Source organism: Oncorhynchus gorbuscha, linkage group LG08 (assembly GCF_021184085.1).
Source record: "Oncorhynchus gorbuscha isolate QuinsamMale2020 ecotype Even-year linkage group LG08, OgorEven_v1.0, whole genome shotgun sequence".
Lineage (NCBI taxonomy): Eukaryota > Metazoa > Chordata > Actinopteri > Salmoniformes > Salmonidae > Oncorhynchus > Oncorhynchus gorbuscha.
In genome coordinates, this window is record NC_060180.1 from 18,534,892 (window position 1) to 18,550,410 (window position 15,519).

Here is a 15,519-nt window from a genome sequence, read left to right on the forward strand (position 1 = left end):
TACACAAAAAAAAAAGGAAATCAGTCATGTCTGAAAATCGATATCAATCTTACCTCGATTGTTTTATGTCCTGTGGATTCGTGAAGACAGATGACGAGTTCAACAGGTTAGTGAGTCTGTCAGATAGTCAGTAGCCTTAATTCTGGCACAGAATTCAGCCTAGCTGACAATATCTTTTTCCAGATTCTTACCACTTTTCTGGCTTCCATTGATTTGAATGTTGCGGAATGGAGCTCTGGTGTCATAAAATGAAGTTATATACTTTACTTTTGGTGGCTTTCAGAACCCCCAAAAAAGCCTGCATTTAAAAATGACATTGTTAAAAACTTCATAATGTGTTGTCAGAGCTCCAGTCAGAGCTCCAGCCCGCCCACAATAGCGGCCGCTCAACTCCATCGTAAATCATGGAATTGAGATTAGTTGTCTAGCCTAATGGTAACCCATACTCTTAGAGCTAGCTAATTATACTATGCAAGCTGCCGAAACTCAGCTAGCTACAAGCTATTTAGCTACCAGCTAGCTAGCTACAAGCTATTTAGCTACCAGCTAGCTAGCTACAAGCTATTTAGCTACCAGCTAGCTACAAGCTACTTAGTCATTGTTAGTTTTCTTAACCTGGATAACACTCGCCAGCCCCCCTGCCCCTGGACTCTGATCACTTGGCTACATAGCTGATGCATGCTGGACTGTCCATTAATCACGGTACTCGATTCTGCTTGTTTGTTTTATCTGTCGGCCCCGTTGCCTAGTCAATGCCATTTTACCTGCTGTTGTTATGCTAGCCGATTAGCAGTTGTCTCACCCACGGTTTTAGCTAGCTTTCCCAATTCAACACCTGTGATTACTGTATGCCTCACTGTATGTCTCTCCCAAATATCAATATGCCTTGTATACTGTTGCTCAGGTTAGTTATCATTGTTTTAGTTCACTATGGAGCCCCTAGCCCCACTCCTCATACCCCTGATACCTCCTTTGTCCCTCCTCCAACATATGTGGTGACCTCACCCATTACCACCAGCATGTCCAGAGATAAAACCTCTCTCATCATCACCCAGTGCCTGGGCTTACCTCCGCCATACCCGCACCCCACCATACCCCTGTCTGCGCATTATGCCCTGAATATATTCTACCATGCCCAGAAACCTGCTCCTCTAATTCTCTGTCCCCAACGCTCTAGGCGACCAGTTTTGATAGCCCTTAGCCGCACCCTCATACTACTCCTTCTCTGTTCCGCGGGTGATGTGGAGGTAAACCCTGGCCCTGCATGTCCCCAGGCACCCTCATTTGTTGACTTCTGTGATCGAAAAAGCCTTGGTTTCATGCATGTCAACATCAGAAGCCTCCTCCCTAAGTTTGTTTTACTCACTGCTTTAGCACACTCTGCTAACCCTGATGTCCTTGCCGTGTCTGAATCCTGGCTCAGGAAGGCCACCAAAAATTCAGAGATTTCCATACCCAACTATAACATCTTCCGTCAAGATAGAACTGCTAAAGGGGAGGAGTTGCAGTCTACTGCAGAGATAGCCTGCAAAGTAATGTCATACTTTCCAGGTCCATACCCAAACAGTTCGAACTACTAATTCTGAAAATCACTCTCTCCAGAAATAAGTCTCTCACTGTTGCCGCCTGCTACCGACCCCCCTCAGCTCCCAGCTGTGCCCTGGACACCATTTGTGAATTGATTGCCCCCCATCTAGCTTCAGAGTTTGTTCTGCTAGATGACCTAAACTGGGATATGCTTAACACCCCGGCAGTCCTACAATCTAAGCTAGATGCCCTCAATCTCACACAAATCATTAAAGAACCCACCAGGTACAACCCTAACTCTGTAAGCAAGGGCACCCTCATAGACGTCATCCTGACCAACTGGCCCTCCAAATACACCTCCGCTGTCTTCAACCAGGATCTCAGCGACCACTGCCTCATTGCCTGTATCCGCTACGGTGCCGCAGTCAAACGACCACCCCTCATCACTGTCAAACGCTCCCTAAAACACTTCTGTGAGCAGGCCTTTCTAATCGACCTGGCCCGGGTATCCTGGAAGGACATTGACCTCATCCCGTCAGTTGAGGATGCCTGGTCATTCTTTAAGAGTAACTTCCTCACCATTTTAGATAAGCATGCTCCGTTCAAAAAATGCAGAAGTAAGAACAGATACAGCCCTTGGTTCACTCCAGACCTGACTGCCCTCGACCAGCACAAAAACATCCTGTGGCGGACTGCAATAGCATCGAACAGTCCCCGCGATATGCAACTGTTCAGGGAAGTCAGGAACCAATACACGCAGTCATTCAGGAAAGCTAAGGCCAGCTTCTTCAGGCAGAATTTTGCATCCTGTAGCTCCAACTCCAAAAAGTTCTGGGACACTGTGAAGTCCATGGAGAACAAGAGCACGTCCTCCCAGCTGCCCACTGCACTGAGGCTAGGGAACACGGTCACCACCGACAAATCCATGATTATCGAAAACTTCAACAAGCATTTCTCAACGGCTGGCCATGCCTTCCGCCTGGCTACTCCTACCTCGGCCAACAGCCCCGGCCCCCCCGCAGCTCCTCGCCCAAGCCTCTCCAGGTTCTCCTTTACCCAAATCCAGATAGCAGATGTTCTGAAAGAGCTGCAAAACCTGGACCCGTATAAATCAGCTGGGCTTGACAATCTGGACCCTCTATTTCTGAAACTATCCGCCGCCATTGTCGCAACCCCTATTACCAGCCTGTTCAACCTCTCTTTCATATCGTCTGAGATCCCCAAGGACTGGAAAGCTGCCGCAGTCATCCCCCTCTTCAAAGGGGGTGACACCCTGGACCCAAACTGTTACAGACCTATATCCATCCTGCCCTGCCTATCTAAGGTCTTCGAAAGCCAAGTCAACAAACAGGTGACTGACCATCTCGAATCCCACCGTACCTTCTCCGCTATGCAATCCGGTTTCCGAGCCGGTCACGGGTACACCTCAGCCACACTCAAGGTACTAAACGACATCATAACCGCCATCGATAAAAGACAGTACTGTGCAGCAGTCTTCATCGACCTTGCCAAGGCTTTCGACTCTGTCAATCACCATATTCTTATCGGCAGACTCAGTAGCCTCGGTTTTTCGGATGACTGCCTTGCCTGGTTCACCAATTACTTTGCAGACAGAGTTCAGTGTGTCAAATCGGAGGGCATGTTGTCCGGTCCTCTGGCAATCTCTATGGGGGTGCCACAGGGTTCAATTCTCGGGCCGACTCTTTTCTCTGTATATATCAATGATGTTGCTCTTGCAGCGGGCGATTCCATGATCCACCTCTACGCAGATGACACCACTGTATACACTTTCGGCCCGTCATTGGACACTGTGCTATCTAACCTCCAATCGAGTTTCAATGCCATACAACACTCCTTCCGTGGCCTCCAACTGCTCTTAAACGCTAGTAAAACCAAATGCATGCTTTTCAACCGATCGCTGCCTGCACCCGCATGCCGGACTAGCATCACCACACTGGATGGCTCCGACCTTGAATATGTGGACACCTATAAGTACCTAGGTGTCTGGCTAGACTGCAAACTCTCCTTCCAGACCCATATCAAACATCTCCAATCGAAAATCAAATCAAGAATCGGCTTTCTATTCCGCAACAAAGCCTCCTTCACTCACGCTGCCAAGCTCACCCTAGTAAAACTGACTATCCTACCGATCCTCGACTTCGGCGACGTCATCTACAAAATTGCACTCTACTCAGCAAACTGGATGCAGTTTATCACAGTGCCATCCGTTTTGTCACTAAAGCACCTTATACTACACACCACTGCGACTTGTATGCTCTAGTCGGCTGGCCCTCGCTACATATTCGTCGCCAGACGAACTGGCTTCAGGTCATCTACAAGGCCATGCTAGGCAAAGCTCCGCCTTATTACATTTACATTTACATTTAAGTCATTTAGCAGACGCTCTTATCCAGAGCGACTCTCAGCTCACTGGTCACGATGGCAACACACATCCGTAGCACGCGCTCCAGCAGGTGTATCTCATTGATCATCCCTAAAGCCAACACCTCATTCGGCCTCCTTTCGTTCCAGTACTCTGCTGCCTGTGACTGGAACGAATTGCAAAAATCGCTGAAGTTGGAGACTTTTATCTCCCTCACCAACTTCAAACATCAGCTAGCTGAGCAGCTAACCGATCGCTGCAGCCTTACATAATCTATTGGTAAATAGCACACCCATTTTCACCTACCTCATCCCCACAGTTTTTATTTATTTACTTTTCTGCTCTTTTGCACACCAAATATCTCTACCTATACATGATCATTTATCACTCCAGTGTTAATCTGCAATATTGTAATTATTCGCCTACCTCCTCATGCCTTTTGCACACATTGTATATAGACTCCCCTTTTTTTCTCTGTGTTATTGACTTGTTAATTGTTTACTCCATGTGTAACTCTGTGTTGTCTGTTCACACTGCCATGCTTTATCTTGGCCAGGTCGCAGTTGCAAATGAGAACCTGTTCTCAACTAGCCTACCTGGTTAAATAAAGGTGAAATAAAAAATAAAAAATTAGAAATGCAAATGTGCAAAATATAAATCAATATCATTTCTACAATTCCTTTTCCTAAACAGATTGCATTTCAATTTGAATTGTCACAAAACGCATAACAAATATATTGCATTATCATTTTCATGACTGGTATGCATAATGTCTGCCAATTTGAAAAATAGCCAAGTGTGTTTGATATTTTATTTTCATGGTACTATCCAGTACAACACACACACTTAAAAATCTAAAATGCTTAAAAATGGCAAATCTTTACAAAAAAAAGTGCCATTTCATTTCCCTCTGACAAAAATAGTAATTCTCAATTGACACGGCCTTTCCATAATCTGTGAGGTTTAAGACTCAAAATTCAAATGATCAAATTAGATAAATGAATCGTAATGCTTAATTTCGCTATTTTGTTTCCTCATTCGCATTATTGTTTGACCTGTGTTGATTGTCAATCACTGCGCACAGGGTTTCGGTAAGGAAGAGAGGCTGCCTATGCCTGCTAGCAAGTCATTTTTGGCAGAAGCTGTATTGATGGAGTTTTAGGCTGTCAACAGCCATGGAGAGACCCAACAGAAGAACAGCCAGTGTGCGAGGAATTTGCAGTAGGGAACAATAAAGCTCAGTGGAGGGGACACAAGATATGTTAGCTAGCCACTAGTAGCTATGTAAACAAATGTATGTGGACACCCCTTTAAATTAGTGGATTTAGCTATTTCAGCCACGCCTGTTGCTGACAGGTATATAAAACCGAACACAGCATTGCAATCTCCATAGACAAACATTGGCAGTAGAATGGCCTTACTGCAGGACTTTCAACATGGTACTGTCATAGTATTCCAACTTTCCAAAAAGTCCGTTTGTCAGATTTCTGCCATGCTAGAGGTCAACTGTAAGTGCTGTTATTGTTAAGTTGAAAGGTCACACAAGCTCACAGGACGAGACCTCCAAGTGCTGAAGCACGTAAAAATCTTCTGTCCACTCACTACAGAGTTCCAAACTGCCTGTGGAAGCAACGTTAGCACAAGAACGGTTCATCGGGAGCTTCATGAAATTGGTTTTCATGACCGAGCAGCCACACACAAGCCTAAGATCTCCAGAGTGGTATAAAGCTCACCGCCATTGGACTGTGGAAACGCGTTCTCTGGAGTGATGAATCACACTTTACCAGTCCGACGGACGAATCTGGGTTTGGCAGATGCCAGGATAACGCTATCTACCCAAATGCATAGTTCCAACGGTAAAGTTTGGTGGAGGAGGACTAATGATCTGGGGCTGTTTTGACATTCAACAATTCTGTGCCTGTTTCAGCGTGACATTGCCCCATGCACAAAGCGAGGTCCATACAGAAATGTTTTGGTGAGATCGGTGGGGAAGACCTTGCCTGGCCTGCACAGAGTCCCGACCTCAACTCCATCAAACACTTTTGGGATGAATTGGAACTCCGACTGTGAACCAGGCCTAATCACCCAACATCAGTGCCCGTCCTCACTAATGCTCGTGGCTGAATGGAAGCAAGCACCCGCAGCAATGCTCCAACATCTAGTGGAAAGCCTTCCCAGAAGAGTGGAGGCTGTTATAGCAGCAGGGGGGGGGGGGGACCAACTCCATATTAATGCTCATGATTTTAGAATGAGATGTTTGACGAGCACATGTCCACATAGTAGCTTGCTGGCTATGAAGAAGCATTACTGGCTACCGTTACTGGCTAACGTTAACTAGCTAGCCCACTGACACTGTCTAGCTTCGCAACAAGACACCATTGTGGAACACCTTTAGGTACAGCAAGTGGCTTTTGTGTCTTGTAATTTCACATTTGGTTCACATTCAAACAAGTAGCTGTATGACTAGCTAGCAAGGTTATTTATTCTCCTTCCAGATGTGGCACTAACGTAACTCTAGAGGGAATCACTAATGGTATGTTGCTATTCAAAAACAAAGGAATTATCTGAAAGCATGTCAAACTATATAGTGTAACGTCACACGTACCATAGAACATTTTGTTTAGCTTTTTTTTCCTTTGGGGGGGGGGTCCACATGTAGGACATTTACAAGTAAGTATCCCAAATTAGGTACTACTAACTACTTGGATAGATAAGAGGCAGAGACTAAGCTTAGAGGTGGATACTGGGTACTGTATGTTTCCAAGTCATTACTTGAGTGATTGTGTAACTCAAAAGACACTATCACACACTGAACAGACCGAGAGCACCCTTCGTCATATGCAGTCCCTCAAATGATTTGGACTTGTTGCAGAATTCTCCCGAAGTGTGCACTTGCATACTTCCATGATGGAGTTTGCAAGTGCACACCATAAGAGAAATGTTTTTTTTTTTTACATAAGTATTCAGACCCTTTACTCAGTACTTTGCTGTAGCACCTTTGGCAGCGGTTACAGCCTTGATTCTTCATGGGTATGACTATATAGGCTCGCCACACCTGTATTTGGGAAGTTTCTCTCATTCTTCTCTGCAGATCCTCAAGTTCTGTCAGGTTGGATGGGGAGCGTCGCTGCACAGCTATTTTCAGGTCTTTCCAGAGATGTTCGATCGGGTTCAAGTCTGGGCTCTGGCTGGCCCACTCAAGGACATTCAAAGACACCACTCTTGCAGGATCTCTGTACTTAAAATAAAACTTTGCACGTTCATATTTGCATTGATCCTGACTAGTCTCCCAGTCCCTGCTGTTGAAAAATATCCCCACAGCATGATGCTGCCACCACCATGCTTCACCGTAGAGATGATGCCAGGTTTCCTCCAGACGTGACACTTGGCATTCAGGCAGGCCAAAGAGTTAAATCTTGGATTCTCATGGTCTGAGAGTTTAGGTGCCTTTTAGCCAACTCCAAGTGAGCTGTCATGTGCCTTTTACTGAGGAGTGGCTTCAGTCTGGCCACTCTAGCATAAAGGCTTGATTGGTAGAGTGCTGCAGAGATGGGAGAACCTTCCAGAAGGACAACCATCTCTACAGAGGAACTCTCGAGCTCTGTCAGAGTGACCATCAGGCTCTTGGTCACCTCCCTGACCAAGGCCCTTCTCCCCAGAATGCTTAGTTTGGCCGGGAAGCGAGCTCTAGGAAGGGTCTTGGCGGTTCCAAACTTCTTCCATTTAAAAATGACGGAGGCCACTGTTCTTGGGGAACTTCAATGCTGCCAAATGTTTTTGGTACCCTTCCCCAGATCTGTGCCCTCGACACAATTCTGTCTTGGCACGCCACTGACAATTCCTTCGACCTCATGGCCTCATTTTTGCTCGCACATGCACCGTCAACTGCGGGACCTTATATATAGACAGGTGTGCCTTTCCAAATAATTTCCAATCAAGTTAATTTATCACAGGTGGACTCCAAATCAAGTTGTAGAAACATCAAGGATGATCAACAGAAACAGGATGCACCTGACCTCAATTCTGTGTCTCACATAGCAAAGGGTCTGAATACTTATACATTTGCAAACATTTCTAAAAATCTGTTTTGCTTTGTCATTATGTGTGTAGATTACTGAGGCTTTAAAAAAAATCACCAATCATTTTAGAATAAGGCTGTAACGCAACGAAATGTGAAAAAAAGTCAAGGGGTCTGAATACTTTCTAATGGCGCTGTATCTAACCTAGATCGCTAACTACATATATTAGCCATCGTTGCTAGCAGCAAGCACCATGCCCAGTCTGTCTCCCCCTGCGAACTCCTTGCTCACCGCCTGTCCAAGCCAGCATAGCAAAGATTATCAGAGTTATTCAGTATATAGTACAGCTTCACCACTTCCTCTGATCCAGAAATAGTTTACAAAATTAAGAGCGCCGGTATTTGTCTGAGCATAACTAGCATGACCAGGCAACCTCTTCTGCTTACCAAAACTCCACCCACTGTTTGATTGTCAGGTCTAACACATCGAAAAAATTAACACTAAGGAGCAATTGGGAAATAAAAAAGCCAAATTAAGCATTGCAATTGGTTAATTGAATTTCATTAATCATTAATCATTTGATTGACAGTTAAATCATAGAGTATGGCAAATGATTATCTATTGCAATTGAGAATTCATGTTCTTTTTGTCACAATTCATGTCACGAAGAAATGTAAAACATGAGAAATGTCATTTAAGCATTTACATGTATTTATTTTTAATGTGTCGGTGTTGTAATGGACAGTACCATGACATTTTTCAAATTGGCAGGCATTATGCATACTCAATTATTAAAATGCTATATTTTTTTTTCCATTTCAATTTTGTCGCAAAAAATGCAAACCCATTAGGAAAAGCAAACATATTGATGTATAATTAGCATTTCCAATTGAGTTGTCAGGTAAATGCATTCATATTACATATAAACTAGTTACTAGCTAACGTTATTATACGAGCTAGCTATTAGCTACTGACGCACTGTTGTTCACAGCTTTTCACTAACATTGTTCATTCATTAAGGTAACAGAGTTTCAGTAATTTTTTATTTTGCCTTTATTTAATCAGGTAGGCTAGTTGAGAACAAGTTCTCATTTACAACTGCGACCTGGCCATGATACAGCAAAGCAGTGTGACACAAACAGAGTTACAAATGGGATAAATAAACATGCAGTCAATAATACAATAGAAAAAAGTCTATATACAGTGTGTGCAAATGAGGTAGGATAAGGGAGGTAAGGCAATAAATAGGCCGTAATGACAATATAGCAATTAAACACTGCAGTGATAGATATGCAGAAGATGAGTGTGCAAGTAGAGATATTGGGGTGCAAAAGAGCTAAATAAATAACAGTATAGGGGATGAGGTAGTTGGATGGGCTATGTATAGTTGCAGTGATCTGTGAGCTGCTCTGACAGCTGGTGCTTAAAGTTAGAGGGAGATGAGTCTCCAGCTTCAGCGATTTTTGCAGTTTGATCCAGTCATTGGCAGCAGAGAACTAGAAGGAAAAGCGGCCAAAGGAGGAATTGGCTTAGGGAGTGACCAGTGAGATACACCTGCTGGAGCGCGTGCTACGGGTGGGTGCTGCTATGGTGACCAGTGAGCTGAGATAAGGCGGGGCTTTACCTAGTAAAGGCATAGATGACCTGGAACCAGTGGGTTTGGCGATGAATATGAAGAGAGAGTCAGCCAACGAGAGCATACAGGTTGCATTGGTGGGTAGTATATGGGGCTTTGGTGACAAAACGGATGGCACTGTGATAGACTGCATCCAATTTGTTGAGTAGAGTGTTGGAGGCTATTTTGTAAATGACATCGCCGAAGTCAAGGATCGGTAGGATAGTCAGTTTTACGAGGGTGTGTTTGGCAGCATGAGTGGAAGGAGACTTTGTTGCATTATAGGAAGCCGATTCCGGATTTCATTTTGGGTTGGAGATGCTTAATGTGAGTCTGGAAGGAAAGTTTACAGTCTAACCAGGTATTTGTAGTTGTCCACATATTCTAAGTCAGAGCCGTCCAAAGTAGTGATGCTGGATGGGCGGGCAGGTGTGGGCAACGATCGGTTGAAGAGCATGCATTTAGACTGCCATAGAGACTACCAGAGGTACGGACAACAGGCCCTCCAATTTGACTCACTGAACTCTCTGAGAAGTAGTTTGTGAACCAGGCGAAGGCGAGGCAGTCATTTGAGAAACCAAGGCTGTTGAGTTTGCCGATAAGAATGTGGTGGTTGACAGAGTCGAAAGCCTTGGCCAGGTCGATGAATACAGCTGCACAGTATTGTCTCTTATCGATGGCGGTTATGATTAGAGGTCGACAGATTATGATTTTCAACGCAGATAGCGAATATTGGATGACCCAAAAAAGCCGATGTATTTTTGATGACAATTACAACCATATTGAATGAACACTTATTTTATCTTAATATAATACATCAATAAAATCAGTTTAGCCTCAAATAATGAAACGTGTTCAATTTGGTTTAACTAATGCAAAAACAAAGTGTTGGAGAAGTAAAAGTGCAATATGTGCAATGTAAGAAAGCTAACGTTTAAGGTCCTTGCTCAGAACATGAGAACATATGAAAGCTGGTGGTTCCATTTAACATGAGTCTTCAATATTCCCAGGTAAGAAATTTTAGGTTGTAGTTATTATAGGACTATTTCTCTCTATACCACTTGTATTTCATTAACCTTTGACTATTGGATGTTCTTATAGGCACTTTAGTATTGCCAGTGTAACAGTATAGCTTCTGTCCCACTCCTTGCTCCTACTTGGCTCGAACCAGCAACGCAACGACAACAGCCACTCTCGAAGCAGCATTACCCATGCAGAGCAAGGGAAAACCCCACTCCAAGTCTCAGAGCGAGTGACGTTTGAAACGCTATTAGCGAGCACCCCGCTAACTAGCTAGCCATTTCACATTGTTTACACCAGCCTAATCTCGGGAGTTGATAGGCTTGAAGTCATAAACAGCTGCTGGCAAAACGAGCCTGCTGCTGCCTACCATCGCTCAGTCAGACTGCTCTATCAAATCCTAGACTTAATTGTAACATGATAAGAAATACGAGCCTTAGGTCATTAATATGGCCGAATCCGGAAACTATCATCTCGAAAACAAGACATTTATTCTTTCAGTGAATTACAGAACTGTTCCGTATTTTATCTAACTGTTGGCATCCATAAGTCCAAACATTCCTGCTACATTGCACAACCTTCAATGTTATGTCATAATTATGTCAAATTCTGGCAAATTAGGCAGCCCAAACTGTTGCATATACACCGACTCTGCGTGCAATGAACACAAGAGAAGTGACCATTTCACCTGGTTAATATTGCCTGCTAACCTGGATTTCTTTTAGCTAAATATGCAAGTTTAAAAATATATACTTCTGTGTATTGATTTTAAGAAAGGCATTGATGTTTATGATTCGGTACACATTGGAGCAACGATACGCACCGCATCGATTATATGCAACCCAGGACATGCTAGATAAACTAGTAATATCAATCAATCATGTGTAGTTAACTAGTGATTATGATTGATTGTTTTTAATAAGATAAGTTTAATGCAAGCTAGCAACTTACCTTGGCTTACTGCATTCGCATAACAGGCAGTCTCCTCGTGGAGTGCAATGTAATCAGGTGGTTAGAGCGTTGGACTTGTTAACTGTATGTTTGCAAGATTGAATCCCCCGAGCTGACAAGGTAAAAATCTTTCGTTCTGCCCCTGGACGAGGCAGTTAACCCACCGTTCCTAGGCAATCATTGAAAATAAGAATGTGTTCTAACTGACTTGCCTAGTTAAATAAAGATTAAATAAAGGTGTAAAAAAAGGGGGGGAAAGGGCCAAATCGGTGTCCAAAAATACCGATTTCCGATTGTTATGAAAACTTGAAATCAGCCCTAATTAATCGGCCATTCCGATTAATCGGTCGACCTCTAGTTATGATATCGTTTAGTACCTTGAGCATGGCTGAGGTGCACCCATGACCAGCTCTGAAACCAGATTGCATAGCAGAAGAAGGTACGGTGGGTTTCGAAATGGTCGGTTATCTGTTTGTTAACTTGGCTTTCGAAGACCTTAGAATGGCAGAGTAGGATAGATATAGGTCTGTAGCAGTTTGGGTCTAGAGTGTCTCCCCCTTTGAAGAGGTGGATGTCCAAGGCAGCTTTCCAATCTTTGGGAATCTCAGATGATACGAAAGAGAGGTGGAACAGGCTAGTAACAGGGGTTGCAACAATTTCAGCGGATAATTTTAGAAAGAGAGGGTAAACTCTGATTTCCAGATCGTCTAGCCCGGCTGATTTGAAGGGGTCCAGATTTTGCAGCTCTTTTAGAACATCAGCTATCTGGATGAAAGAGAAATGGGGAAGGCTTGGGCAAGTTTCTGTGTGTGTGTGTGTGTGTGTGGGGGGGGGGGGGGGGTACAGGGCTGTTGACCAGGGTAGGGGTAGCCAGGTGTAAAGCATGGCCAGCCATAGAAAAATGCTTATTGAAATTCTCAATTATCATGGATTTATATGTAGTGACAGTTTTTCCTAGCCTCAGTGCAGTGGGCAGCTGGGAGGAGGATGGACTTTACAGTGTCCCAGAACTTTTTGGAGTTAGTGCTACAGGATGCACATTTCTGATTGAAAAAGTGAATCTTTGCCTGTGTAAATTGGTTCCTAACTTGCCTGAAATGGGTGGCATATCGCGTGGGCTATTCGATGCTAATGCAGTAATAACTTTCATGGGGTTAGGTTTGATAGCCAGAAAAAGCAAACAACCACATTCTTTCCAAAAGAACCAGTTAGCATCACTACTTGACATTTCAGACCTAACCACTGTACCCCGCACATTGACTCGGTACCCCCTGTATATAGCCTCGTTATTGTTATGTACATGTTAGTGTTACTTTTAGATTTATTAAATTATTATTATTTTTACTTTAGTCCATTTATAAAATATTTTCTTAACTCTAATTTATTGCGTTGGTTGCGTTGGTTGGTTAATGGCTTCTATGTAAGCATTTCTACACCTGTTGTATTCGGGGCATGTGACAAATAACATTACAATTTGATCATGTTGGTGTCAGTCACTTTGCCTCAATTATTTTTGTTAGATAACTAGCAAGCTAAAGTTGGCTACATTATACCTATACATTGCAACTTTCTACTATTGGCTAGCTAGTTACTAGTTGGCTACTTGCCTTGATTCGTGCACCACTGGTTTCTTCAAGTTCACGTATTTTAGCTCCACCGCGACCTGTTGAATGAAGCATAGCATGATCTAGTGCACATGCAAGACTTGCCAAGCTAACTTTACTAACTAGCTATCGCTAACAACTAACTAGTATTTGCATAGCAGCTTTGTTGTGAGGAATGTTTTTGTTGTTGACCTACCTATAACCCTTCCAATTGAGGTATTTTCCACCGTGAAGGTGACTGGCGGAGTTGAAGCCGACCCGTCTGCGCCACGGCCTCTGCGCCCACAGGCATAAAGATCTCCACTTCTGGAGAACACGCGGTCGTTGCCACCATAGCTGTCCCTCCAATTTTGACAATGCGAACCGTTGGGATCCCCTCTCTCTCTTGGCGCTCTGAAACCACCTGCATTTCCCATCCCAAAACACACATTTTCCTTCGCACCCCCTTTCCACGAAGACCTCCAATCTGTGGGTGGTGCTGTGGTAGCAGGCGTAGGTACATCGTTTTCCTCCTCCCAGTCCGACATTACAAACGAGAATGTGCGATAACTGGCCAGCTAATTTGATATCATCTCACCTGACGCCAATTGTGGTCCCTAAACATCCGGTTTGTGACCTTTCTATTTTTCACACAATCAGTTGTTTGCAGTTTAGTGGGGTGGATGAAAATCCATCTAAACTTTTTCGGAGGATTGTTTTTTGTGTGTTTTTGTCTTCCTCACTAGGTGAGATTATGCTACGTTCATAAACAAATGGGAAGGTGATATTTACCACATTCAACTGGAAAAACACCCACTGTAGTGATGGGTCGTTCGCGAACAGGTAAGAGCCGGCAAAATTAAGATATGAATAATCAAAATATTTAAATGAATAAAATTAACTACTTCAAAGAACGAAATAATAATAATATAGGCCTAAATGCTCAAGCGCACACACATTCGTTCTGAAAGATCTGCAGATCTGAGCTGGTGGAAGAACAAAGCCTCTGTCTACCCACAGTTTACTAAAGCCATGACAGGGAGACACTGCATAGTGGCCACATCCGTTTCCTCTGAGAGGGTCTTCTCGAAAACGGGACAAATATTTACTGAGAGAAGGAACCGCATTAGCCCCTCTAAAGTGAGGCAGCTTGCATTTCTGAATGCAAATCTCCCATAAAAGCAAAATATGGTCAGCATTGCTGTGTGCTGCTGGTTATAACATGGCAATAAAGAAGAGAGAGAAAAGAGAGACCAGTTTAATGTTTTAAGTGGAATGCTGCAGTTTTGCACATTGTTATTTATGTTACTTTGATATGGTGCAAAATTATATTATTATGTTGTTCAGATTGTATTTGTTTTGAATTGTTACATTTAAATGCACTTTGTTTATATACGTTACAAAAGTTATACTTCAAATGCACATGTGTAATAGCATCCTTCATTTTTTACATTTATTTAAATTTGTGGGCTGTTGCAGTTTTGCAAATTGTTATTTCTTTTTAAATGATATGGTGCAATATTCTATTATGCTGTTCAGATTGTATTCATTTAGAATGGTTAGATTTATATGCACTTTTTATATACATTAAAAAGTTATACTATAAATGCAAATGTTAATAGCATTCTTTTTCATAACAAACCCATGCATTTTTAAATACATTGTGGTAAAGGTAGAGTATGATTTTAATAATTTAATTAGAATTGTTTTAACACCAATCATAGTCAAACTATCGCAAACTGTTTGACTTGAAAAAATAGAGCCGTTTGGGAGCCAAAAGACCCGGCTCCTTTTGGTGAGCTGAGCCGAACAACCCGGGTCACTGAAAAGAGCCTGAATGCCCATCACTAATCCACTGAACACCCCTCCAACTCGTAATTACTAGTGGGGAAACTCTTCTATCATCCCTGAGCTCCAACTTCTCACACATACTGACTTCACCTACTAAGGAAATTACCTCAATAATATTATGTTCGGCAGGTGTTAAGTTAAATAAAATAATAATAAAACAATCGGCAGGTGGGTGTGGCTTGAAGCAATGAGTGACGTATTTAAAGGGGAGCAGTGTATTTTGAACCCACAAACCAACCCCTCCCTGTTTTTCAACTGGTCGTTCAGTACAATTCTGTTTCCATTTAATTGAACATTCCACTAGTTTTTTTTAGGAGTCGTGCTGCATTCATAACAAAGTGGGAAGGTGTTATTTACCACATATGATTGGGAAAAATTTACTTGAACCCCCCTCAAACTCGTATTTACTAGTGGAAAACTTATTTACCATCCCTGAGCTCTGACGTCTTCCACATGCTGACCTTTGACGTCACCTACCTAGTTTGTTTACAAGCATGATAGCTGTACCTTTAGTTCATGGATGACACAGCTTGTTTTTTAGCCAGTCAGTGTTTCTCAACAAGTTCATAG

The 15,519-nt window shown here is 43.1% G+C and overlaps 1 protein-coding gene across 3 annotated transcripts in view; it reads right to left on the reverse strand.

Moving 5' to 3' along the window:
* Positions 1-14,119, reverse strand: part of ddx43 (DEAD (Asp-Glu-Ala-Asp) box polypeptide 43) — a 41,190-nt gene extending 27,071 nt beyond the window's left edge. For 2 of the 3 annotated variants that reach the window (XM_046358680.1, XM_046358681.1), the window contains exons 1-2: positions 13,316-14,119; positions 13,123-13,178 (exon numbers count right to left, since the gene is read on the reverse strand). In XM_046358680.1, coding sequence (XP_046214636.1) covers positions 13,123-13,178; positions 13,316-13,646 — 387 coding nt within the window. In that variant the 5' untranslated portion in view covers positions 13,647-14,119. The remainder of the gene's footprint in view (positions 1-13,122; positions 13,179-13,315) is intronic. The other variant, XM_046358682.1, reaches the window with a different exon arrangement.
* Between the last annotated feature and the right edge of the window lie 1,400 nt (positions 14,120-15,519).